Source organism: Rhinolophus hipposideros, assembly GCF_964194185.1.
Source record: "Rhinolophus hipposideros genome assembly, chromosome: 1".
Taxonomy (NCBI): domain Eukaryota; kingdom Metazoa; phylum Chordata; class Mammalia; order Chiroptera; family Rhinolophidae; genus Rhinolophus; species Rhinolophus hipposideros.
Genome location: NC_138047.1, coordinates 55,962,036 through 55,989,927, shown reverse-complemented (window position 1 = coordinate 55,989,927; position 27,892 = coordinate 55,962,036). Strand labels below are relative to the sequence as shown.

General features: G+C 39.9%; 1 protein-coding gene across 8 annotated transcripts in view; it reads right to left on the bottom strand.

The window, feature by feature from the left end:
- Nucleotides 1-19,732: 19,732 nt before the first annotated feature.
- CCNG2 (cyclin G2) overlaps nucleotides 19,733-27,892 on the bottom strand; it is a 64,592-nt gene continuing 56,432 nt past the window's right edge. For 7 of the 8 annotated variants that reach the window (XM_081061008.1, XM_081061012.1, XM_081061014.1 and 4 more), the window contains 7 exons: nucleotides 27,190-27,315; nucleotides 26,412-26,549; nucleotides 25,058-25,308; nucleotides 24,795-24,873; nucleotides 24,608-24,706; nucleotides 22,331-22,536; nucleotides 19,733-21,157 (listed from right to left, as the gene is read on the bottom strand). In XM_081061008.1, the coding sequence (XP_080917134.1) occupies nucleotides 21,034-21,157; nucleotides 22,331-22,536; nucleotides 24,608-24,706; nucleotides 24,795-24,873; nucleotides 25,058-25,308; nucleotides 26,412-26,549; nucleotides 27,190-27,315 (1,023 nt within the window). In that variant the 3' untranslated portion in view covers nucleotides 19,733-21,033. Of the gene's footprint in view, nucleotides 21,158-22,330; nucleotides 22,537-24,607; nucleotides 24,707-24,794; nucleotides 24,874-25,057; nucleotides 25,309-26,411; nucleotides 26,550-27,189; nucleotides 27,316-27,625; nucleotides 27,740-27,892 lie in introns of those variants that run through there. The other variant, XM_081061015.1, reaches the window with a different exon arrangement.

The following is a 27,892-nucleotide window of genomic DNA, read 5'->3' as shown; positions in this document are numbered from 1 at the left end:
CAAGAATAGACACAAGTTTTGTCTTCTTCAGAAAGTGTTTCTCTGCTAGACTCCCCAAAGTGAGTTAAGAACCTCCCTCGTGTCCTCTCAGAGTAAAAATACTGACACATCTCTCCTCACAACTCCACCATCACCATCTGTTCACTTGTCTGTTTCCCTCACCAAAGTCAAGCTCATGGAAAATACATCTTCTTATCCACCTTGTGTCCCAGTCCATAGAATAGTTCCTAGCCTGAAATCATTGCCCAACCATGATATTTGAGGGAATGAAGGACAGAAGGGATGAATAAATGCCTAGGTTGCTGTATCTAGAAACAAAACATACACTCAAATGGTATAATTGAGGAGCATTTACTAAGGGGACTATTTATAAAGTTGTGTATACAAAGTAAGGGAAACCCATAAGAGAAAATGAAGTATTCCTGAGACCAGCTACAGCAGGAGCCTGAAAGTGCAAGTAGAGTGTAGCTCCTAGAACCGAGAGAGAGAGAGAGAGAGAGAGAGAGAGAGAGAGAGAGAGAGAGAGAGAGAGAGAGAGAGACTGCAGGGGAGGAGCAACCAACAAGAAGCGTGGCCTTCAGGAAGTGGCCTTCATCCAGCCTGCAATGACCTGACATGATGGAAGCAAAGGGATTAAAAAAAAGTCACTCACCTCCCATTCTCCAGCCTCCTGATACAGCCTCTCACTGGCCAAACCAACCAGAAGCCAGACAGCAAGGGAACAAATGATGCAATCAACATGGTCTCCCCACCAGGGCACAGAGCAGAGTGGGGAGGGGTTGGGAAGGAGCAAATGGGAAATATCCAACAGTTTCTCTCCAAGACCAGAATCATTGACAGCATTCTAAAGGTTAAGCCTGTCAAGAATAATGATCAGAGAAAAATTTATCTTCTGAGCAGCTGGCAAGAGAATTAATTCTAAAGAGAGATCCTTTGCTGAATCCGTTGTGACGAAGAAGAGAGCAATAGGCTGGCATCTGGGTTTCTTGCAGGAAGCACCATCCTCTGGATAATAAAGGAAGAAGAATGGGATTGAGTGAATTCTTGGGGTAAATTTAAGAGGAAGAAGAAGACAATGTCTGAGAACCAGAAAGGAAGAATTGGGAGAAGAGACAAATCTAATGGAAATTTTTCAAATGAAATTGTGGGCACTCTCTGTGATATCTCTGTATGAATTACAAACCCACATTCAGAATAAAGAAAGAAATCATGATATGCTCAGTGTGAATGGATTTCTTGTGGAAGTTGATGAAGAGATTGAGTATACCTCAAGATTGGTACTGGGCTGCCAAACACAAGGGTCCAGGAAGAAATGCACATTTCTTAGTTGCACAGAGAAGAAACTGGGCTTCAGAGAGTTACAGTGACTGAATGAAGGGGACAATGTTAGAAAAGAGAGCAGGACTCAAATCTGGTCTGTCTGACTCCAACTTTTAGGTATTTTCATCATCTATCAAGCCAACTCCTTCCATTTTGTCTCTGACACAGAAGAGGAAATGTGGGCATGTGAGAAGACTTATGCCTGCCTGAATATAGAAACTATGGCTAAATAATTCTTCAAGTTTATAAACACATACTAAATAAGGGCTAGAATTTATGGAGTACATACTGTGTGCCAAGGGCTTTATGTGAGTTACCTTGCCTGACTAAAGTAGCCCAAGAAAGCTTTTATTACTATGCTTACAGGCAAGGAAATAGATTAGAAAGATAAAGTAACTTTCCCAAAGTGCACAGTTAGAATTCAGAATTTAAGCTCAGGCAAACTTTATTTCCAAATAATCTCAACAGCTACCCTGAATACATTTATTCACTTTAAGCATTTAAATCAAAACCTACAAATTGAGGTGTTTGTTGAAACTAGGTTGCTACCGGCAACAAAATACTATGAATCTATTGTCACAAGTCTCCCTTGATTTTCAGCCCCAATTCCTACTGCCTTACATATCACAATAGCTGCTGCCAGTTGTATTTTCCACATTTTCTCTTTGATATGAGACTACTAACAGTGGCAGCTTTGGAGTCCCACAGAGCTTCCTTGGAACACCATATGTTAGAAGAGATCGCCTGCAGTGATCCCTGCAGCAGCTCATCTCCGCACTTGATCCTCTCTCTGCAGGCCTACTTCAGGTCCAGGTGCTCAGAAAAAGCACAGGCTTCTTTCCAAAAAGAAAAGGAAGAGGGAGCATTGTTATTCTCTGTGGCTCATGTTCCTAACTGGTTTTTCTGGGCACTTAGATTTTGGTAGTATTTTATCTCACTGTTACTTCATTCAGTAAGAGTGATGGTCTGCCCGAGTCTGGAATGTTCTTGATGAGCACCACGGTCAAAATTGCTGGTGTGGCGTGTCTTAGACTTTTCCTTAAAACACTTTATCTATGGATCTTAAAGCATGTGTTACTATTGTCATTACATTTTACACCATCAGTGAGTTTTGAGAAAGTTCCATGTTATAGACAGTAAGAAAACGTCACACAGAAAAGTAAGTGACTTATCTAAATCCTAAGTCAGTGGGAAAACTGGGACAGATATCCAGTTTTCCTAACTCCAGATGAGAAAAATTCATCTAAAAATATCCGGGTTTTTTTTCTAGTCCATGTGTCCACAGTCACCATTACCTATAGAATAAATACCAGTCCATTAGTAAGTACCAGTATCTAATAAATAGTAAGTACCAGTTCTCTCATGCTATATGTTAAAGTAAGAAGCCAGAATCAACCTTCCATTACAACTCTGTAGCCCAGTGGAAAAAAGCATTTGCTTTGGAGTAAAAAAGAACAGAATTTGAATCCCTGCTCCATCATTTACTAACTATGAATTTGGGGATATATTCCTTCCTTCACATCTTTGAGTCTTGGTTTTTCTATAAGATGGTGGACACTGCTACTTGCATGCCCAGTGTTTCTTCCCTTTTCTGTCTTCTACCAGAAACTTGACTTGGTTCAGAGCATCTGTATGCCAGGTAGAAACACTTGCTTCCCCAGATTCCCTCACAGCTAGGGGTGCCCACCACCCATGTGACAAAGTTCTAGGCAATGAGTCATAAACTGAGGGTTTCTAGAAAGCTTTGCTTCCCTCAGTACATGCCCACCCACTGCCCACCTCTTCTTCCTACTTGGTCCGATTTTCTTTTTTCTTCAACACTTGAATACTCATTTCCATGTATCTTTCCATTACGTTATCTCTTGTATGAAATAATCACTTAACTAGTTGAAATGAGAATTCTTCTTCCTTCAACACCAGCCAAAGGTATATTTCCAAACACCCTCCTCAACACTCCTGGGACAGCCTGCTGAATCCAAGTCTTTCCTGAAAGCCTGAAGATTTTACTTATTTGTGTTTTCAGAATATCTCAATTTTTAAAGAACAAGTTACACCATCTGCAGATGACCCAGACCCAGTTTCCTTACTGCTTTCTTCCTTGTCTTCGTCCTGGAGATGTTCAGCACCATATCTGCAAAGGGATAAATAAAGAAAAGAATAGGGTATCTTCTCCTTGTCTTTCAGATCCACACTTGGCTCTTCTCATTGTGCTCTGTACTCACAAACAGAATTGATGGACCACATCAACAGGGCTCTGTGCTCTCTGGCTTCTGGCTAGGCCAATGGGGAGCCCTTGCAGAGATTGGAAAGAGGAAGGAGTGTCAAGTCAGGAGTTTATTCCCCTGATTTCCACCCTCAGGTGAGCTATGCCCCCTCAACCAAAGGCACAGATCATCTCTCAAGTTTTCTACACAACTCTCTTTTTGGGTTCCAGAAAAAATATAGCCTCCTTTCATCTCTTTGGGCCTATTTTCATTACAGCTTTGCTGTTTATGCTCTGGCTCATGCCACTACCCCTTGTGATTTTCCTACACTCTACCTTCGCCTTTGAAAATAGTCCTTTCATGAAACCCTTTTCAAATTATCCTAATTTCAAAACAGTCCATTTTTGCTTCTAAACAATGTTTCTCAGACTTCTCAGGGGTCCAGGGCCCTCACACAGAGGGGACAGATATCCAGGATTCCCTCTACTGCAGCCCAGCAATACAGTATTCTCACCCCATACTTTCTTCAACCATGTTTAAAATCTAACTATTCTGTATCCTTTTCCCATGACTCTGTCTCCCAATATGACAATTAATGAATTTGCTCATGGGTGCTAATACGTTAATGGAAGAAGGCTGACACAATGTTTAAGAGTCTTCTATTAAAAAAAAAATTGCATCCACTAGACGTCTCCCTAGACAGTGCCCACTGGCTTTCATGGTCTGTATAATCCATTGTTGTCCCACAGACTATAAGTAATCAAAGCTGATGGTGCACCTAAAAGTACAGGATCTCTTCCATTGCTTCACTGCAGAGAAACCAATCAAATAGGTTACAGATTTCAGGCTTTTAGTGTTTTAAAAATTGGTGCTAACTGGGACCTATTGCCTTAGTTTACCCTGGATTTGAATAAATGTGAGACCTCTTGCTAAGATTGGAAAGCCCAAGCAAAGGAAGGATACTAAGTGAATACACACTGTCACCCTTTTCCAGGTTTACTTTAGTTTTTCAGATCTTACAACTATTTTTTCAGTGTATTCAGTGAATACTGATTTCACCAGGACTGATTAACTCTAACCAAAGTAATAATAAATTGATATGTAAAGCAGAATGCCAACCTAATAATTTATGTTAAGATCTATCATATGGAAATTTTCATATATATGCTATAAGTTATGGGAACCAGGCAATGTGTGTATCAGTTAGCTTCAAGTAACGGGGGGGCGGGGGAAAACAAGCGATTAAACCATAAAAAATTATGGTTTATACAACAAAAAGAGTCTTATCAAAGTTATCAAGGAACTACATCCTTTAGCATATTTGCTTATGGCCTCATGGGAACAAGATGACTGCCACCCCAGACATCAATACTGTATTCAAAATCATAAAACAAATAGCTGGTTGGGCAGGGGAAAATACTTTCTTTTTATAAGGCTTTGTCTTTTTACCCAGTTAGCTTCCCAGAAGCCTCATTGGCCAGAACGGGGTCATGTGATCATTCCAATGGGGAGGCTGGAAAAGCAAGCATCTAACTCTTCAGCCACTGTTCTATAGTGAGAGTCACCGTGAAATAAGAGATTTGGAAGTGGCTTTGGGTAGTACGGCAGCTGTGGGAGTGTGTCACACAGATCTTCTTCAAGCGAGCTCACTATTCAGCTTTAAGGAGGGCAGTGGGCTGACAGTTTCTAGCTGCAGTGCCTTCAGGATATACCATGTGTGTAAGGTGAGGCCACGCTCTTCCTAGGTAGCCCCCAGCCACTATACTGTACCAGCTGGGAGTACTAGGGTCTGGCCGTGTCTGCCCAATGCAGGACTCCTCTATCCTTTGTTCCAGAACTCCCTATTGAGTTGGTAGAGACTTGTTCAGATCCACAGCACAGTCTGAAGCTCTACTTGCCCAATTCTGCTTCCTTCCCTTTTCCTTTCAATAGGTGTCAGATCTGCATTGTAGTCTGAAGACTTTTCCTGCCCAAGCCTATGTCCTCCCCCTTTATATTCCACGGCCATTACCCACCTCCACCCCCAATAAATCGCTGTCCTCCTAACTCCACCTCAGCATCTGCTTTCTAGAGGAGTTGGATTTATAGCAAAGGGCTACATCAGCATAACTGTTTCCTACAAAGAAATCTCCATGGAAATCAAATATTTGTGCTAAAAGAATATAGGATCAGAACAAGCTAGGCTACTCTGACTAATCCATTTTCACTGTGAGGATATTCCTAAAGTGGGTGTTTTTCTCTCTTATTTCAGAAAGGACATCGACACCCCCAGCCTACACTGGTAAACACTGGCAAAGTTGATTTCTGATTTTCTGACTCCTGTTTTCTGTTTCCGTTCAAATCATCCCTTGTCCTGTTGGTTTATGCTTCACGTTGATTCCAACATGAAATACTATATAGCCAAGCCCTATTTTCCCCCACCTTGGGGCCCAGAAGACATTCTGTTTTCTTTTTTCTTCATTTGTTTACTTGTTTAGTATTATCCTTAAGGAAAATTCTCCAAATACCTGCTCTCTTCCATCCTGTGTTGACTTTACAATTTCAATTCTCGAAGTGCTGAAGAAACCTCACTGCCACTCCCTTTTACTTTGTATACAGTGCTGCTCTAGTTCTTTGAAATAGCATCAGTTCTAGAGCATAATTTCTTCTGAGGAACCTTCAAGTAGCTTCATTTGTTTATTTGTTCATTCAACCTTCATTTATTAAGTCGCTACTATGTGACAGGATCCCTGTAGGTGCTGGGCTACAACAATGAAGAAGACATATAGGCAACCACCCAAGAAGTTCATGGAAGCTATTGTTAAGTTAAATGAAGCTAGAAAAAAGTCAGGAGAGGTGAGATGTAAGCCAAAAGAAAAACAAATCACTCATCAGAGCTTTTCTACAACCTAAATATTTTAAGCTTTCCACCCTCCATGGGACACAACTGCAGAGATTTTTAAGACCAGTATAGCTTCTCTAATGCACTGGATATTAATTATGAATGTGGCTATTTTTTGTCAATCTATGCTGCTTATCACTGTCTGGTGCCACCTTCAAATCCCCTCTGCTGATAGGACTGCCTGCCTGAGATGGCTTCTCTCTCTCTCACCAGGGCTTGAAAAATAATGGCGTTGCCCAAATGCGACTATTTCTGCACGAGGCACACTTGCAGCATATTCCCAAGTATGTCTGTGTTAAGGTCGTTATCCTTGTCTTGATTTGAGATTGTGTTTGTGCTGAATGTGCTCATTCCTATTCATGAATGCTTATAATTCCATTTCCCCACGATAATTATTTATACAATCATTTATCGGTTCTATTCTTTTAAGTAAAAATGAACAAAGCTCAAGACAGACTTGACTGGATGTAACCCAAAGCTTAACACAGACTTAACTGGATCACAGGCTGGACGTAATCTTTAAAAAGATTACAACTAGGAATTATGACAGTCCTGTAGTCCAGGTTTTAAGAAATGCTTTCCCAGAAGACGAGACTCTTGAATTGCTTTATCATTTTCTTCTAAGTTTTAGGATGAGAATGGCAAAGCTACAATGGACCTCAAAAAGTTACTTAGCCCAACCCCCTCATTTTATAAAGAGGAAAGTTTTATTCCAGAGCAGTCAGCTTTGACAGATATGGGACTAAAATCCAAGATTCCTTACTCCCCACCCAGGCTCTTTCCGACACCTCGCTCACATTGAATTTGCCTGGTCTTACCGTCTTCCACAGCTAATTTTTCTCCTTCCATACTTTAATCCCCACCGCACCCCCTTTTTTTCATCTTTTCTCCTTGCAGCTTCCTTTCCTTCCTTCTTCTCCCTCCACAGGATGTTTTACGTTCCTATGAGTCCTGTGTGTTCCCTATTCCTGAACCCTTTCGTTTTGGGGGGATTTTGTGTGTATGTGTCTTTGCTATCAGTAAAGGAAGAAAACCAGGCATAAAAAATGTCTGTCTTTGTATCTTCTACATTTAGTACTAAAAGAAAAAAAAAGAAAGAAAGGAAAAGCTTGGTGTATATGGAAATTCTGAACTATCTTTAACATTACAATTCTATAAATACACTATAAAGTCTACTGGAAAAATAATACTACCAAATTCCCAAGACTTAATACCAAAGCACTTCTGGAATGTGGAATGGCAGAGTAGGTTTTGAAATGATTGCTTAAGGGCCTTCAGGGCTTCGAGAAAAGATATAAAGTTCCTATAGAGGAATGACAATCTTCTGTACTATGTATGATCAGATCAAAATGTAATGGATGATATTAACTCTCTGTAGTAGCAATGGAAATGAATGACTGAGGAGAGTAAAAAACAAACCAAGTCCCATTACATTAACTGGAGAAAACCGAAGCAAGCTGATGCACCGTGTCATCATGTCTGGATGGAACTATGTGCAGAACCAAACCCACTACTTGTTCCCAGTCCATTCCAGTGAACTCTCTGATTGCAATTAGTTTCCCGTCTATGTTAACAGCAAAGACGGGCATGTTTTTGTTGGCTGACATTAACATTATAGAGACAAGGAAGGGAAATCCTCTACTATAGATTAATTAGTGGGTGCCCCCATTTCCTTCCATTCAATGACTGTTCTAGTCCATGCATTAGACTCTAGCTCTGGGCCTGCAGAGCTGAGGGTCTGACCTCAAAGTCTGGTGACTCCATGAAAGTGTTGTCCACGTGCTCTGCCCTACTGTCCAGCCAGCTTCACTCTTTAGCATTTGGGGACCTTTTCTAGCTTCTGCAAGTTGATAAAAACAGTATCTATTGACCATAATTACATGGTTTTTACTATGGGAGGTTTTTTTGCCCTTCAAAAGTGGACAATCTTGTTGATTTAAACAAACCATAGTGGGTACTAATGATTTGAGGAAGTGGATAATTAGGTCTGCTTCCCTCTGTGCCATCTTTTTTCATGTTCTTCTAACAGCATTCAGAAAGGAAGGGGAAGCAGTCCTGAGAACCTGCTGGGGCTGGCCCTGGGAACGCAAACACACAGTTTTCTCTGCTCCCCAAAGGAGAAGCACCCCTTGTAGGACCATTTCACTTCTTGCTTAAGCCAGCCCTGTCTATTCTCAGAACTCAGAGTCCTGGAAATGGCATAAAGGAGCTATGTCATTGAACCTCAGACAAGGCTCATGCCCTAAGCTCAGACAACAGCTGTCCAGCAGCTGCACCATTGTGTCCTAACGCTGCTTCATGTAGAGGCAAAGGAAAAAGGCACTAGCTCTGAAACTATGTGGAAAATGCAAACCCCTGTGACAACAGCTGGCAGGTAACATATATCATGAAGACAGTTGTGGCATTAGAATGAACACATAGTGGATGAGCTTTAGATTTGGATTTTAAATTTAGGATAAAAGTTATACACTCAAATCTTTTCAATTTAAGAAAAATTAATAAGGGGAAAGGAGAGCGAGAAAGGGAAGAGCCCTGGCAGTTGGTACCACACAGGAATGGAGGCAGGTAAAATGTGACTCCCTGTCATTCACCTCCTTCCCCCGCTCCGATGCCCCACCCAAAAATAGCATGAAAGGTTTCCCTGGAGCAACCAAGATAAATGTCTGCTTCTGGAGCCAGGCCCCAAGTTCAGGCACAGCACGACTTCTGAGAGTTGGCAGCTTGTCTAGCCTTTGAACACCTTTCCTTCGTGGGACACGTCAATCTTGCTCCTCTTTAATGTACAAGATGGGACAAGAGCTTGGGCCAGGCTGGTATAGCTGCAGGCAGGGCTTTCTCCAACTTTGTGCAGAGAGGCTTTTGCCTGCCCACGCCCATGGGAGCAGCTACAGTTGCTTGCCTGCCACATCCTATGAAAAGGACTCCCGGCATTCTAGTACCTTAGGATGAGTGGCCCTGGGACCAAATGGAAGGCAGGCAGCAGGTTACTTTCAGTCTATGCTTCTCCCTTAGCCCCTTTAGTGACAACTTCCTCTGAGATTTTTAGGAATTTCATGATCCCATTTGCTTTTTCTGAGTCCTTCTCTCCCATCCTCAGCAACATCCTCTGCAGCAGAAATAAGGAAACTGTCATTGGCATGCATTACTGATGTGAGTATAAATCAATATATCCTTTCAGGAGAGCAGGTCAAAAATATATAAATTTTGAATATATATTCCCTTAGAATAGACCCAGGAATTTCACTTCTAGAAATGTATCCTAAAGAAATTATTGTATGGGTAGGCAAAAATGTATGTACAAGAATGTTTATTGCTGCTTTTATTAAAAATACTGAACCATTGGAAACAATGTAAGTATCCATTAGAAGGGGCTCTTAAATAAATTATTACATAATCATTCAATGAAACACTCTACAGCCATTAAAAAAAGGACATAGATCATATCAACTGACACTGACATATACCCCAGTATATTGTTAAATGAGAAAGGTGGATTATAATAGAGTACAGAGTAGGGTCACATTTATGTAAAACAAAATGTGTTTTTACTTGCCTGAAAAGAATGAAATGATAAAAATCATTCCATAAACAGTAGTATCTCTGACAGGCAGCGTTGTAGGCATTATCCACCTTCACTACACTGTTTACATATTTAGAAAGGAGATATATTAACAAAAAAATATATTTCAATGTATTTTTCAAAACCCTCTCTCAGGAAAATATGTGCAATGCCTTCACACTGACAACCACTTGTATTTGTAAAAAGCTTCACAGTTTACAAAATACTTTTGTTTTCTTTATTAGCATGTTCAGCCCTCACAGCCCTGGGGGTAAGAAAAGCAGGTCTTCGGATTGTCAAAGACCAGGAGGAAAAAGAGTTTCGGATGTTCTTTTTTGTTTTTTTGTTTTTGTTTGTTTGTTTGTTTGTTTGTTTTGATTCCGACATTTTAAAGGGAGAAGAGGATGAAGGGAGGAGAAGCAAGTGAAGACGCAGTGAAAGAGTTGGTGTGTAAAAGTGATAGGCCAGCTGTGTCTACTAGCTGGCAATTAGGGAAGTTAGGATTCCATCTTCACACAGAGACTGGGAAACAGTGGCCCTATTCTTTCTGATGATTATATTTCAAAGGAATGGCTTTCAGATCCTCGAGAAAGATACTCCTGAGTTATAGGAAATATGTATACATCTCTAAGGGACAGAAAAAGGTTTCACAATTGTAAGCCCTTTTTAGTAAATGCTCTTGGAAAGAGAGGTCAGGTATTGGCTAGAACAAACAGTAAATTCTGTTGACAGCCCTGAGCTTTTCCAGACAGGAACTCCTAAGGGCGCTGGGTTGTCCCAGAGATAACCCCCTTAGGCTGCTAGAAGTCGTGACAGTTTGGTCAAGACTCTTTGTGCAGGGGTTTGAATAGAGTGTTCTTGCCAAGAGTTTTGGCAGTTCTCAATATCTCCCTTTTTCAAACTAAAACTCTCATTCTCAGAGAAGTTATGGGGTGGAGCACCTTGGAGCTGTACCCCACAGATCTGCCCCCAGAGAACACCTGCCATTCAGCTGCAAGGAGGGCAGGAACCATCAGCCTCCAGCTGCAGCCCTTCCAGGAGGCACCTCGGCCTCCCAGCTGAAGCCATGCTCTTCTTGAATAATCCTCAACCAGCCCCTGAGCAGTGAGTGGGCTGCTGGCCTGGCCGTTGCACCCAGCACGGGGCTCTTCTAATGGGCACCTTGTGCTCCCAGGTCCCAGGTGGTCAGATCTGCGTCACAGTCGCAGCGCTCCCGGTGCTTCTCCCCTCCCCCCTACTTGCTCATTCACAGGCATCACCCCCAACAAACCTATTGCATTTCTGACTTCATCTCAGGATCTGCTTCCTAGGGTACCCTAAATAACAATGTGGCTTGTCCAAAACTATACTCACAGCGAACAGGTGCTCAACCTCTGACTCCAACTGCAGTTTCTGAATTCCATGAAGGTGTAAACCCTGTGGGAGATATCTGCATTTTTACCAGATTCAAAATCTTTAGCTAAAGAAAAGTCTTTCTCGAAATGGGAATGACAGAATGAGCTGGAGGAAACAAGGATGGAGGAGTACTGGGAAGAGGATGGGCCATGAGGACCTCCCTGAAATCACACCAATGGGTCTTTTAGTTCCACCTGGAAGATTAGAGAATCCATGCAGAGGCAGGGCCAGAATACTAACACGGGGCCTCGGACATATTTCTATTACTGTGCTTCATACATTGCCATAGTAATTGATATGTCTGCCTCTCCCTTTACAGTATGAGCCCCTCAGTCATAAGACCTGTGCTTTGATTCCTTTTGCATCCTCAGCGCCTAAAATAAAACTCAATACATCACAGTAGCTTAATAATAGTTGAATAAATAACTGAGCCTTATCTCAGCAGGGAAGTAAGAAGGTAGGGACAAAAGTGAGGTAATAATTATTATAGCCAGTATTTACTGGGTGCATACCAGGCCTTGTTCCAAATTCTTTATCATGTATTGTCATGTCATTCAGTACGCACAGTAACCCTACAAGGCAGTGTTGCAGGTGGTATTGTCAAAGCAGATTCTGAGAAGTAGTTTAGGGACAGGATGTTCATTAAGAAGCGCCGTTGGATCAACACCTATGGCAGGGAGGGGAAGGAAGCAAGGTTGGGTGGAGTGAATGGAGCCACAACGCAGGCCCAGGAGCAGCCTCCGCCAACCCCAAGGGGAGCTCTGGAACCAAAACAATCCAGCGCAGTTGTCCTGGGTTGAACCAAAGTGACCAAGCCTTTATACTTCCTTCTACCTCAATAGGTCATTAGATGTGGGCTTCCCGGGCCGGGCATGACCTTGGGTCAGGCTGCTCTCTGGGTGGGCAGTCCTGAGGGAGCTGTCAGCTGAAGGCTGTGTACCAAAAGCACCCCAGCAGCCTGGCATCTGGTAACACATTTCTGTATCCATCACAGGTAGCTAATGTTATTGACCCCTTTATACAGACGAAGAAAATGAGGCACAAACACTTTAGTTAACAGCCAGTCAGGTCAGATAGTGAGTGGCCAAACCAGGATCAAACCCTGACAGCCTGTGTTCCTCATCACTGTATCTTACTCTTGAATAAGGAGCATGAATGTAGCCATGAGCTATGGGCCCCTGTCCTCCCTAGCAATGATTTGGAATCCTAACATTGGAGAGGGTGAATTCATTCTTGCATGCACGGAAGTTCACCTTTATGCACTATGAATCATTGCAAACAGGAATGAAAAAGACACTGTCAGGTGTGATACATGTAGAAAAAGTTGACACGTGTTTTTACCCAACGTATGCTAGGCACCTTGAAGGATATAAAGGAAGCAGAACATACAATCTCTTCTCATGAGAAGCTCAGAATTCAGGCAAGGGGATGAACCACAGACACATGAAATAATTACTGGAAAAATCCCAGAACAGCCAATGAGTAAGTAGAAGATGATTGCTACCTTGGATAATAGTGAAACAGGCAAAGAGCTAGCAAGCCTTTGACAACAGTCCTCTATTGTTACAAAGTCCCACCCTCATTAAAACCAAATGACTATGGGCCTTGGAACCCAAGATAATGATAACATATAAACTATAACATAAGTATAAAAGGAACTAGACATACAGGGGTTGGGAAGGGCTCACAAGCCTGAGTATGAAGAAGTTTCCAGGGCAAATTAAAATCCCCAGCTTTTGACGAGGCTTCATCTTTTCTACCACTATACTGCCTTGAATTTGTACATTACCATATGTGACTCCTGGGTGATTAAATATAATTTTTTTAAATTTAATTAAAGTTAATTGGGGTGACATTTGTTAGTGAAGTTACGTAGATTTAAGGTGTACAATTCTGTAATACATCATCTATACATCACATTGTGTGTTCACCATGCAGAGTCAGTTCTTCTTCCATCACCATATTTGATTCCCTTTACCCTCATGTACCACCCCACTCTGGTAACCACTGAACTATTGTCTGTGTCTATGAGTTTTTGTTTCTTCGTTTGTTTTGTCTTGTTCTTTTGTTGTTTTCAGTTTTATATACCACATATCAGTGAAATCATGCGGTTTTCTGTCTGACTCATTTCGCTTAGCATTATTACTCTCAAGATCCATCCATGTTGTAGCAAATGGTACTATTTCATCTTTTCTCATGGCAGAAGAGTATTTCATTGTGTATATATACCACAACTTCTTTATCCATTCATCTATTGAAGGACACTTTGGTTGTTTCCATGTCTTGGCCACCGTAAACATAGCTGCAATGAACATTGGAGCACATGTGTCTTTATGGATAAATGTTTTCAGATTTTTTGGGTAGATACATAGGAGAGGGATTGCTGGGTCATATGGTAATTCTATTCGTAATTTTTTTGAGGAACCTCCACACTGCCTTCCATAAAGGTTGCACCAATCTGCATTCCCACCAACAGTGTATGAGGGTTCCTTTTTCTCCAAAGCCTCTCCAACACTTGTTACTATTTGTCTTGTTGATGAAAGCCATTCTGACTGGGGTGAGGTGATATGTCATTGTGGTTTTTATTTGCATTTCTCTGATGATTAGCGATGTTGAGCATTTTTTCATATGTCTTTTGGCCATTTGTATGTCCTTTTTGCAGAAATGTCTCTTCAGGTCCTCTGCCCATTTTTTAATTAGATTGTTTTTTGCTGTTGTTGTTGAGTTGTATGAGTTCCTTATATATTTTGGATATTAGCCCCTTATTGGAGGCATTGTTTGCAAAAATCTTTTCCCATTCAGTTGGTTGCCTCTTTATTTTGTTGATGGTTTCTTTTGCTGTGCAGAAGCTTTTCAGTTTGATATAGTCCCATTCGTTTATTTCAGCTTTTATTTCCCTTGCCTTTGGAGTCAAATTCATAAAATGCTCTTTGAACTCAAGGTCCATACGTTTAGTACCTATGTTTTCTTCTATGTAGTTTATTGTGTCAGGTCTTATGTTTTGGTCTTTAATCCATTTTGAGTTAATTTTCATACATGGTGACAGATAGCAAAGACAAATTTTAACTCTAAATCTAAATCTTAGCCACTGTTCTTTTCTATAGGTGAAAGCACTTAAAAATTGAACAACAGAATACTGTAGTTCGTTTTACTGATATTATGAGTAGAATATTCTTTTTTTTTTTAAAAAAAAGGTTCTTTTTTTTTTTTTTATTGTGGAAGGGGAACAGGACTTTATTGGGGAACAGTGTGCACTTCCAGGACTTTTTCCAAGTCAAGTTGTTGTCCTTTCAATCTTAGTTGTGGAGGGTGCCATTCAGCTTCAAGTTGTCCTTTCAGTCTTAGTTGTGGAGGGCGCAGTTCAGCTCCAGGTCCAGTTGCCATTGTTAGTTGCAGAGGGCGCAGCCCACCATCCCTTATGGGATTCCGGGAGTTGAACTGGCAATCTTGTGGTTGAGAGGACGTGCTCCAATCAACTGAGCCATCCGGGAGGCAGCTCAGCTCAAGGTGCCGTGTTCAGTCTTAGTTGCAGGGGACAGAGCCCACCATCCCTTGCAGGAGTCGAGGAGTCAAACCGGCAACCTTGTGATTGAGAGCCCACTGGCCCATGTGGGAATCGAACCGGCAGCCTTCGCGTTAGAAGCATGGAGCTCTAACCGCCTGAGCCACTGGGCCAGCCCTAGAATATTCTTTACAAGAACTTATTTCATTCATTCTACAAACATTTAATGAGTACCATCAACGTTTGGGTAGTAGTTTAGCATTGTGGTTAAGTGTAAGGTTTGCCAGACAGACTTGGTTTGAATTATAGCCCTGCTACCTACTAGATATGCGTCAAAGTACTTCTCTAATCCTTAGTTTCCTCATATGTAAATGGAACTAATAGCAGTATTTGTCTTGTGGTGAGGATTAAATAATTCATGTAAAGTGCCTGAAACATATTAAGTGGTCAGTAAACCACTTACCAGTAACCGCAGGAGAGGAGGAGTTTGGGCCAGATATTATGTGGGGTGCTGGGAATTCAACAATGAACATGACAAGCAGCCCCTGCCTTCCCAGGGCAGACAGGTAAGGTAAGCAGACAAGGGAGACAAACAAGGTATTAATTGCTAGGATAAGAAAAATATAGAGTTTTATGGAAACATGCAGCACTAACAAGAAGAGGAAAGTCAGGGAGTTCCAGAAAGATTTCTTTGGAAAAAACTCATCACAATCTTAAAAATTATGTTATTTGCTGTGAATTATTTGGTTCTAATGGTTCCACCATTAGAATGTTACTTGCACGACATCGGGGACATTGTGCATTGTGTTTGGTTTTATGTATCAAACACTTAGTATGGTCCCTGGCACAGAAGAGGCATTCAAATACTGTGTTTCTCTGAAATAAGACCTAGCCGGACCAATGGCTCTAATGCATCTTTTGGAGCAAAAATTAATATAAGACCGAGTATAATATAATATAATATAATAAATATAATACTGAGTCTTATATTAATTTTTGCTCCATAAGACACATTAGAGCTGACGGTTCAGCTAGGTGTTATTTTCTGGGAAACACAGTAGCTGGTGGGTGAATGAATGAGTGAATGAAGTGACTGCTAAAGTGATTAAGTAGGAGTTTACTTAAGGAGTATGACAAGGAAGGTTCCTGGTAGGTGAAACAGTGCATGAAGGCACTGAAGTGAGCAAAAGTGTGGTGAGTTGGCGGAGCTGAAATATTAGGTTGGTGCAAAAGTAATTGCAGTTTTTGCAATTATTTTTAACCTTTTAAACCGCAATTACTTTTGCACCAACCTAATACAATTGAGCTGGAAAGTGTGTGTATGTGGATGCCATGAGAGAAGGTTGAGAAGGTTGAGAAGGGAGCAGGGACCAAATCAAGTAGGCTCTTGTAAGGTATGGTAAGGGGTTTGAACTTGATGCTAGGGAGCAATGGGAAACCATTAAGGATTTTAATCAAAGGAAGTATATAATCAGTGTTTCTAAAAGTTCATTCGTTATTCTGTTAATACACTAATAATTCAAATCAATTTTAGGAGGAAAAAATGGAAACTACAGACAAGCATCATTAGAAAAAAAAGTCACCTATAATCTTACCTCTCAGATATAACCACCGTTTGACTATAAATAACAAGCAAACTTTCTCAGCTATCTATTGCTGTGTAACAAACCACCCCAAAATCTAGTGGCCTAGAACAATGACTTATTATTTTTCATGAGTCTCTACGTTGACTGCGACCCACTGGGTGGTTCCTCTGCTCTTTGTGGTGTAGCTGAGGATACTCATGCAAACTCATTCACCCAGAAGCTTAGCTGAGGCTGGAACATCCAAGATGGCCTCTTCATCCTCAGGACCCTCTCTTTACATCACCTCTCATCTTTTCAGAAATCCAAGCTGAGCTTCTTTGCAGCATGCTGGCTGGCTTCCAAGAGGGATAAAAGGAAGCTGCCAGTCCTCTTAAAGCCTAGGCTTGGATATGCACTGAACTTCTTCCACTGCACTTTAATAGCCAAAGCCAGGCACAAGGCCAACTGAAATTCAAGTGTTATAGACTCATCCTCTTAATGGGAAAAGCAGCATGTGTGCCCAGAAATGGGAAGGCTCATTGGATATTGGGAAAACTATCTACCACACAATCTGATTTGCTGAACACAAAGGCAGTAAGATGTTGACCATTTCCTGTACAAATAATTAGAAAAAATGAGCTCAAAAGTGACAAATGCAAAGTACATGGTCTTTGTCCATATAAGACTCTGGTAAGTAGGTTACCTAAATAAGCTGACAATTTGCATGTGTACAAGGGAAAGTGGAAGGCAGCGGGGACCATATCTAAAAACTCAGTATTGTATTGAAAGGAATTGGAGGGAACAGTCAGATCCTAGAAAAAGAAAATGGTTTAAAATGTTGCGAGAAGTATTCTGCAACCAATACGTCTATAGTTAACTACCTGAGTATTGAGTGTGACCGGTGATTATAACGTTATTTGTCTAGTCTCACTTTCTGAAAGTCAAATCGGTGGAGACCAGAGACTAGGCAGAGTAAGTGATACTTCAGCCATGCACAATGGCAAAAACAGCAAAGTATACATACCACATCCTGGGAAATTGCAGAATCAAAACCTGGAAAGCCAAATCTCTTGCAAGTCAAAAAGCTACCAAAATGGTAGCCATCTCCTCACTCTGCTCTGAATGGGGCAGGAGGCTGAAATCTCAATTTTATTCATCAGTCCTGGGAAAGCCACCTGGTTGAACAGCCTGAGGCGGGCATTACCAGGCTCCTGGACTTCTTTTGTCTGAGTCTCCTGATAATGCCTATGGAGAATGGATGATGCCTGTCACTTCCCTCCTCTTCCTCATCCCCACTGCCCTTCATCACCTCTTGGGTTTTTGTAGGACTCCTGACCAGTCTCCCTCGTCAGCTCTACCTGCTCCAGTCCATTTTCTACATAACTGCCAGAATTACTTGCTTAACACACATTTCCTAGCTCTAGGAAATGGCAAGGGAAAAAAAAAGCCAGAGACAGGTGTAGTGTTCTGATTAGGGAAAAACTTGTATGTCATGATAAACTTTATCCTGATTGAGGTGTCTATTGAACAATTTTTCAGGAGAGACATACCACATTTGCATATTTCAAAAGGATATCCAGGTGGCAAGGGGCTCAGGAGCAAGCCTGGAGGCTGAAAAATCACTAAGATTGTAGTAACCCTGCTGATAAAGACTGCAGGTCTGAACGAGGCCAGTAGCAGAAAAGAGGAGACAAAGCAGTTACACAGTATAAATGAAACCGTATCAATGATAAATGGTGACCTCCAGCAAAAAGGTGGGAGATGAAAATATCACCTAAGTTTCCAATTTGAGTGCCGGGTTTCCCAGAAAATAAGACCTAGCCGGACAATCAGCTCTAATGTGTCTTTTGGAGCAAAAATTAATGCAAGATCCAGTCTTATTTTACTATAAGACTGTAGTAAAATACAACTGGATTTATATAAAATAAGTATATAATATAAAATAATAAGTATTTATACTTATTAATATAAGTATATTTTATACTTATACAATATAAAATAATAAATAGGTATATATAAAATAAGTAATAAGTATAAAATAAGTATTTACTTATTTTACTTATATAAAATAAAATAAGACTGGACCTTATAGTAAAATAAGACTGGATCTTATATGACAGGATTTTTAATATTATAATAATATAATATACTGAGTCTTATATTAACTTTTGCTCCAAAAAAAGCATTAGAGCGGATTGGCTAGGTCTTATTTTTGGGGAAACACGGTAGATGGAATATCTTTTCACCAAGATAGGTATACAGGAAGAGCAGGTTTGGGGTTCATCAGAAACCTCCAAGTAGGATGGCCAGTTGTGAATGAACAGGTTGGGAACAAGGTAAAGATGTCTAGACTAAATGTACTGAAAACAAGAAAGGGGAAGAGATGAAGCCACGTGTGGGCCAATTCATGCAGAAAGAAGGTCTAGTAAGAAAAGCAGTAAAACGCTGGAGGAACTGTCCAGATTTGGAAAGCCACAAGTAACTTTCACATGTCAACAAATCAAAATCTGAAAGCAGAATATATTGTCTACTATTTACCATAATTATTTAATAAGTGAGGAAGGGTCATCCTGAAGCAGAGATTCTCCACTGGGAGAGTTAGAAAACTTGCCCGTATCTCCAGGGGAGAAGAGATATTTATTACATGAAAACCACATTCAGTATATCTGATTTTCTAACCAACCAGGGAAAACAAAGGTCTTTAAGATCAAACTAGATGGGAAAACTATGCCAAAAAACAAACAAAAAAAATCCCCACCACTTGGGAAAGAAGCCAAAGGCTTGGAAAAATAGGTCCACAGAGCCAGAGGCTGGCAGGATCCAGTCAGAACCAATACCCCTGAAGTGCTTATTCACCAAGCAACTTTCTTTTTTTTTAAGGAGGGCACAGTGGCCCATGTGGGGATCGAACCAGCAACCTTGGTGTTATTAACACCACGCTCTAACCAACCAAGCTAACCAGCCACCCCACCAAGCAATTTTCTGATTAGAATTTGGCTTGTCTGCAGAGATTGTACTGATTGGCCAACCTGAGTATTCTGGTCAACTTAATTACCTGTCGCCTACACTATGAATTAATAGTCATTTTGTTTAATATGAATCCACCCCAGAGAGAGGTCAATTCTCAAATGACAGATTCGCTTTTGGTATCTCCAAGGCTATGGGCCAAACTGTGGTGAGGAAATATTACCTAGAGGACTTCTAATAACCAGACAGAGGGCTTCCACTGGAGAAAATACAGCCTCACTTTAAGCTTTCCCATTGAAATATGGCAAGCATTTTTGGGATGTGATTGCAAACAAGGAGTACGATGAATATTTTTATTTTGAGTTGTAATCTATTATTACTTCAAAAAGATCCACTTCAGAAAACATACAATGGATGTTGACTTACCATTAAAAAAGTAAGTCATCAATGTAGGGTTTATAATACAGAATACACAATAAATTATATTTACATGCAATGACTAGACTATCACACAAGGTAAAAAAATACAGTATTTTTATGTACATTTTTTAAGATTTACATTTTTATATACAGTTTATAAAGTTAAAAAAATTCCCTGTACCAAACTTCATGTGTACAGAGTTTATAAATCCCTACTCTTATGGCTGTACCACCACACAGATAAGCTTAAAACTAAAATACTACATACACTTAATTTTTTTTAACTTCATATTCAATCTTGGCACCCATATACTAATACCACTATTTTTGAAATGTGAACTACAAAGGAAATAAAACGTAATCATGCAGACTTTTTTTAAAGTAAGAAAATGAGATAAAATGTGCTACTAGATCATCATTTATCAATGCCATAGTTACCCAGTTCTGTTCAACTTCCTGCACTGCTTTCATACAGACGCATGCAAAACTAGCAGATCATGGATTGTTTTATAACATTGAAATAATACTATAGTCTGACAATACTTAGGCATTAGGAATGCAACTATCTAACAACCGTAGTCTGTTGATTATTTCTGCTTTGACAGAAACCTCAACTAACACATTACATACTAACATTCACAGAAATGGCAGTATTATGCCTAAGTTTATGGTCTGCATCACATAGTAAGTGATCATTTGAAAAACAAAAACAAAAAAGATGTTTGACATTGAAGAGTATATTCTCTGTTCTGAGAATGGGGGGAGGGGGAAATCTGAGATAAACCATTGAAGGATTATCCATTGTCCCTGCTAAGGAAGCACTTGCACACTCCCAATCTGTTTAAATAAAGACACCTGAAGGCTTTATAAAAAGTTTAAGACTAGCTACACTATTCATCTTTAAAATTTCTTGAAAAGTAATAAATTGAAGGTATCAGCACCTTCCCTCCTCCCCCAAGTAGCTAAAGATCAACGAGAAAAATAAAGTGCCAATGTCTAAAGTACTGTTAATTGTTTCATAGGCACTAACCCATTTGATGGCTTAGGATTAAATATGAAAATAAGCCAGATCTGATCTGAATAATAAATAGAAGGTAGGTATTCCAGTCTATGCACTTCCTGCCTAGATGGGGGTTGAACCAGAAAACTACCTACTCCCCCATTTATTGCTTTGACACCTGTACACACACTTTAAATTCTGACACAAAACAATCAGATTTCTAAGATGGAAAGCACAATTTCTGTGCCACTTTAAAGTTGAAAAAGAAAGTGCTCTCTTGATCACTGGGAGGAGAGCTGCTAAGACTCTCTTCTCCACAACTCATATCTTCACAAGAGTCCTCACTGAAAGGAAAAAAGAGACAAAGAAGAAGATTCCATTATTTAGAATACATTTAAATGTGTTACAGGCAAAATAAAACTGCTTAACAAGTATGTCTGGTCTCAGGATTTTTATATTCAAAATTAAAGCTTTACAGAGAGAAAATTTAACTTATAAGAACTTCCTAAAGTGAAGTCTATTGTAATCTCTTTAGAAAATACAGATTTTAAGAGGTTTAAACAAATTACTATTTGCCAAATTATTATTCTTGGACCAATTAAAAACTATCAGCAACTAAATGTATTCTAAGTATTTTAAGTCCAATAAATGCAGACTGAAGACATTTCTCCTATCACATGGTTTTGCTCTTTCTTACATTAATAATTGCATCATGATATTTTCAAGAATCAATGCAAGAAACCAATAAGCTACGAAAATGGAACTTCTGGTTCTTTATCCCTATAGTATAAAATAATCTAATTTAGTAAAACAGTATAACTCATTTTACAAACAAAAATTAACTCTGAATAAGACAATAGCATTTTACAAAACTGGAAAAATATCTACAAACACCTGGCACATTAGTGGTGGTGGTTCCCTTTATTTTCCAAGCATTTAACTCACTCATAGTTTCTTTCCATGTACATTAGAAATTCATACTAACATTGAAAAGCCCAGAATACTGTTTCACTTTTTTTTTTTTCTTTTTTAAACTAAACTGCATTTCAAAGAGCAGAGGTGGGAAACAACGAGTTTTTTAACAGGAGAGGAATAAAACATCAGTCAGAGGAAAGACAAATACTGTATGATCTCATTTACATATGCAATCTAAAAACAAAACAACTCAAAAAATAGAACTCATAGATGCAGAGAATAGACTGGTAGTTGCCACAAAGGAGGTGACTGATGAAAAGTGGTCAAAAGGTACAAACTTCCAGTTATAAATTCTGGAGATGTAATGTATAGCATGGTGTTTTGGCTTTCTTTCTTTTTTCTTTTTCTTTTTTTAATAATTTATTAAATGATTACCTATTTTAATAATTAACTAGTTCAGGTTAATTTTCTCACCTGAAAAAATGATGCTACTAGAGTAGGGGTTTTCTCCGATGCCTTATAATAATTCCAGGTTCTATTTTGAGCATGAAATCAGTAATACTTAGTTTGTGGAAGTCTAATTAGTCAAGGAACCTGCTTACCTTTCACTTTCATCAAAACAACCCCCCTCTGGTATCGTTGGCAGCTCTGGGACACTATAATAGCTATTGTGGAGGTTCTGGGCTGTGCGTCTAGAAACAATCCAAACCAATTTCTTAAGATCTGGTTTGCAACATTCAGGAGAAGAATATTCGGCTAGGCATTTAGAAACTAACTCCCTCCAGTAAATGAACTCGGTGTCATTAACCTGAAAAAAAAAATAGTTTAAAGAAGAGGTTACAACAGTGGTTCCCAAAGCTTACTGCACCTTGAAATCACCCTGTGCTCCTTAAAAAAAATGCTGATACCTGACTCCCACCCATACGTCGCTATTCTTATTTAATCGACATGGGACGTGACCTAAGCATCAAGAATTCCTAAAGCTCTCCAGGTGATTCTAGTGTGCAGGCAAAATTGGGTAACTACTAGTTTAGGAGAGGTGCACCATAGGTATAAAAAAATTCACAGGATTCAATACACAGAAAATTTTGCCTATTAAGAAAACACACTGACCTAAAAACACTTGGTCTGGTAATAAATCAATCATCAACGATATTCTTTAATAGTCCCAATGCAAAGGAATTTAATGTAAGAGAGCACTGTTTGGATTGCCAAAAATGTGCATTTCTATTAAGATACCAGACATACATTAATGGAGAAGTTAGCAGTGTAAGAGGAATTTCCCCCAAACAGGGGTAGTTCCTGCACCACTAGGGAGTGCCCCAATTTATTTCAAGGAATCACATTTCATTGAAGATGTTTCCAGATAACATTGTTATAAAAGGTGGACTGAAACTAATACATTCACGATTCAAATGAAACCTAGAAGTTACCTATTAAAAACAAAGTACAAATACTTTCACCACGAACAGAGGATAATTTTTTATCCCAGTGGCCTCCATTTCCACCTAATCCAGCTACGTCTGACCCCCTTGCATTCTGGTTTCTATCACTCCCTTCTCTCTCTACTGACATCACCTCCCGGGTATCCAGTGACCTCCTTCAATTCTCATTATACTGCACCTCTTACCAAAATTCAATTCTCTTGATGACATCCTTCTTGAAAACCTCTTCTCAACATGACTTCCCAAGCGCTCTTATTTTTCTAGGAGACCTTCCCTTACTTGGCTCCTACTGGGGAAACTGCCGTTCCCCCAAAACCCAGAATTTCAACTAATCTCTACGCAAAGGACTCTCACAGGTTTCTTACGGTTTCAACTATTATTTCCTCAGAAAAATTTCAATTCTTGATCTCCAACTATGATTTATCTTCTGAGTTTTTATTCCAGACTGCCAAGTATCTGCTAGACATCTACCTACCCAGAAGGTAAAATCATACTTCTTTGATCACAATTAAATTCTCTCAAATTTTCCTCAATGGTACCAATATTCTCTCCATCACTAGGTCCAAATCTTGGACATTTGTGACTCCTTGCCCTATTTCCATGCTTGGCTTCGAAAACCACTGTTTAAGTTGGATATCCTCACTACTGCTTGTGACTATCACCTAGATAGAATATCTATCTACAAGCCTACCCTAAAATAATTCCCAAACCCTTCTAGTACACCAGCATCCTGGCCATAAGCCTCTGCTGCCCAAACTTTCATTGTCTAAGATACTTTTGATTCAACCAGGCTCTCAGTCATAGTCTATGCCTCTCTCATAGTTTGCCTCATTTCTCTGCTAACAAAACCCAAAACTACTCCCTATGTTCAGTATTATGTGGCACTCAGACACAGAATAATAAATGACAACACACCACCTCATGTTAAGCCCCATAAATCTCCATCTAAACTATTAGTTTAAGAAAAAGGACTGGGCCTTTTGTTGTTTTATACCTCTTTACCATTACAAAAACTTACTGGGCTGCCCTGAGGGGTTTAAAAAGAAAAACATAGCTGATGTTATTCTGGCAATGCTACTAATGGGATGATTCAGCCCTGAGGCTGTAATGGAACACCATTAGCGTATTTACTAAGTCTACTTCCTAGTATGCAGTGTGCATGGGGTAACGTAGACAACTGTATTACCAACTAGAAAGAATACTACAGCAGAATGCAGAAAGAAGCTAGGCTAAGCGACTGCTTTCCCTTCCAGCTTGATACTGTCTGGGGCAAGGCTGCATTTTGAAAACTTTAACACTTGAGATACAAGAAAAAAATGAGTCTAAAAGTTAAGAGCCCCATAAAGTGTTACTTAATTTTTAAGTCACCACAGGGAAAAACATAAAATATTAGGAAGGAAACTTGCTTTAAACAGTAGAACTGAAGATATTTACCTTGGAATGTTTTTTCACAAGCAGGAGAATTTCCAGTAATTCAATAGATTGCAAAGTTTCTACTTCCAAATTGAGAAGGCACAAGGCTAATACAGATGGCTACAAGAAAAAAAAGTCAGAAAAATAAATATATATTTTTTAATTCAAAATAGAAACTGAGACATAGATAAGCAAGAAATTGACTTACTTTTGCTTTTGAAAAAGTAAGTCGGCAGTTGCAAGCTTTCAGTTGAGCTTCTAGTTTATCAAGGCTCAGTATTTCTTTCCTATGTGACGAAAAGAAAGGACAAGATATTTATTAAATTTGCAAAGATTTAAAGATTTTAAAGTCTTGCCATTAAAAGTTGAAAGTTTGGAGACGATAAAAATATGTTTTGTTGGCATTCCAATTCTTCACTGTTAGCTATAGCAATACAAAAGTACAAAATTTTTATTTTGAATCCCACTGACCTTTCTGAAGTATGACAAAGTACAATAGTATGGTATAAGTGCAAAAAGTTTAAGGCAGTAGTAGCTTCCAATTCATAGTGCAATTTTTCTGAAATTATTTTTTCCATCCGTTTTATGTCTGAAGCAGTACATTTACATTGACTAATCCGGATTACATCATGAGTGGATGGAATATTGCATTCTTCTTCAACTATTCTAGCAGCCAGCAAAAAACAACAGACTCCAATGCAAGACAAATGTTTAGGTTTCACCTAGAAAACAAAAACAAAAGGCTTCTTCTAACAATTGTCACTTTGATTTAGCAAGCAGACACTTAAAATAATATTGTCATAATGCCCTTCCTTTTAAGGCAGAACTCAATCAAGTGGCTTCCCTGTGTTTATCCTCACCCACAATTATACTTAATCATTATCACAATTTAAACTGTTTTAACCTCCCTTTGAAAAAAAAGGCATTTTGAGCATTTAAATTACTTAATTTAAATGCAGGTAAAAATAATTTTAAATTCAAGTTCAAAATCTAGGTTTCTAAACTGAATATATTTTGAATTTCAAACTTATGAAATTCATAATACAGTAGTACCATCTCCCCCAAAATAACAAAGTTTTCAACACCTAGAAAATATATTACTTTGGATATAAGAACAATACGTTCTTTTTATCTACTTGTTTTTTATCTTCTTATCTTTTTATGTTTAAGAATCATCCCATACTTTAATGCAAATTTGCCCAAGAGAAATATTGCATAAGTTGTCCAGACTGGAGCGTATGTAAAAACTGCCATGGACAGATGGCTGCCCTTTTCTTTTCAGCGCCTTGAAAACTGACCCAGCAGCTGACATCAATCCTATTGGCAGAAGAATCACCACATTTTTGTAACAGTTGCTAGTAATTGTTAATAAGACTGTGGCTCCCTGCTTTGAAAAGACTTCTCATAGGGAAGGCAGTAGGTCACCTTTAACAGACTGCTATACTTCCACTTATGTTTCAGTATTTAAAACATCTAGCCTCCCACAAAATCATGATGGGAGATGAAAATATGAAAACCTTATTTTGAGGACTGTATACATCTATAGAGAATACCTAAAAAACAGTAGTCTTCATTTTGTCACATCTTCAAAGAGAAGGTATGTAACAGGTACAACAAAACCTAACTTAAAATACAACAATACATTTAATTTTGTAGTCTCTTAATCTAGCACTCAAGATCACAAATCCAATTATTAAAAGTACTTATGTATAGTGACATAATTATATTCATTTGCCAAATATTTGTTGAATCCTTCTATGATACACATTGTACTAGGCACTGGGTATAGAAAAATGAAGATGTATTTATAAAAATGATTAAATACCTTCATAAGAGCCAAGAATCTGTCCAAAATATTGACCGCCAGGACAAAAGTTTCAGTGCAAGATCCAAAAAAGTTAGTTAAACTCCTTAAGTCTTCTACTTTGGCATTTCTCAGTCTTGAACACAAAGTGTTATCATTCTGCAATAAAAACCAAGAGCCAAAGTTTATGATTTTCTTAGAACTAAACAGATAATACACTGATTCAAATAATCTTTTCCTTAATCTTCAAGAATACGTAGGAAAGAATTATATCACCTAACTAAAGTGCTCTACTTTTTCAGACACAAAACGTGTATATGTCATTGCTTTTTAAAAATATGCATCATAAAAGAGCTTTGGCAATTCGATATAAAGTGAATTGTTGCCAGTGGGTTATAGCAAACATAATTCAGTTCCCCTGTAATGGACATAGAGGGTTCCTTGCTCGTTTGGGGGGTGAGGGGTTGTTTGTTTGTAATCATTTAAGAGCCTACAATAAATTTTTCACAGGCAGAGGGTATTTCCACAAATGAACTGCTCAATTCCCAGGGACTCTCCCACCCAGAAGCTGCACTGGGATGCCACCTTGGAAGAAACACTTCTCTAGATTTAGTTATCACTCTCATTCTTAAAGCTTGACCCAGTATTAAGATTTCTCTTCCTACTCCAGGAAAACCAATTTTGGTCTTAAGAAACTTGGGAGCCTTTAGTTTTGATTCAACTGAAAAAAAAAAAAAAAGCTATATCTTCCCCAAGTCCTATCAGCTGTTTGAGCAATTTATCTTTTCTGGAAACTCACCTCCGAGGTAGCCTCGATCAAGCTCAACCCCTTTTCTCGAGGTTGGAATCTCTGTTCTTGTTCTAGGTAGAGGTTCAACAATCCGAAGAGCTGGACCTCTTCACGACCCGCCCCCAAATCCTTCATCTGCAGCAAAGACACCAAAGTTAAGAGCGCATCCTGGGGGAGGCGTGGGAGGGGAAAAGAGGGCAGAAAAGAGCGGCTGCCAATCCCTCCCGCGAGGGGCGCCCCCGCACACCCGGGCGAGGAGCGGGTGCGGGGCTCAGTCCCGTCCCAGGGCGACCCCCCCCCCCGGGAGGTGTGGCAGGGGGAGGAGCCGCGGTCACGTCCGCGGGCCAGCTCTGGGTCAGACCCGCCAGCCCCAGCTTCCCCGCCGTTGCACAAACAGGAAACCTCCCCGGGCGGCGGGCGGCGGTGTCCCGAGGGCCCGCCCCACCTGAAGCTGCGGGGAAAGGGACTTCTGCCCGGTGGAAAGCACCGGGGCCAACGACTGCAGCGGGTTCCAGGGGTGCGGGCTTTGCACAATAGGGAGGAAGGGAGGGAAAGTCTCGCGACTGAACAAAGAGCCGGGGGGAGGAGACTCCGGGGCCCCGCCCCGCCCCGCCCCTCCCGGAGCCCGGCTCCCGGAGCCCCTCTCCCAGGAGCCCAGCCCCCAGCCTTCCCCATCCGCCCCGGCAGCACCTACTCCGGATGTCCCCGAACG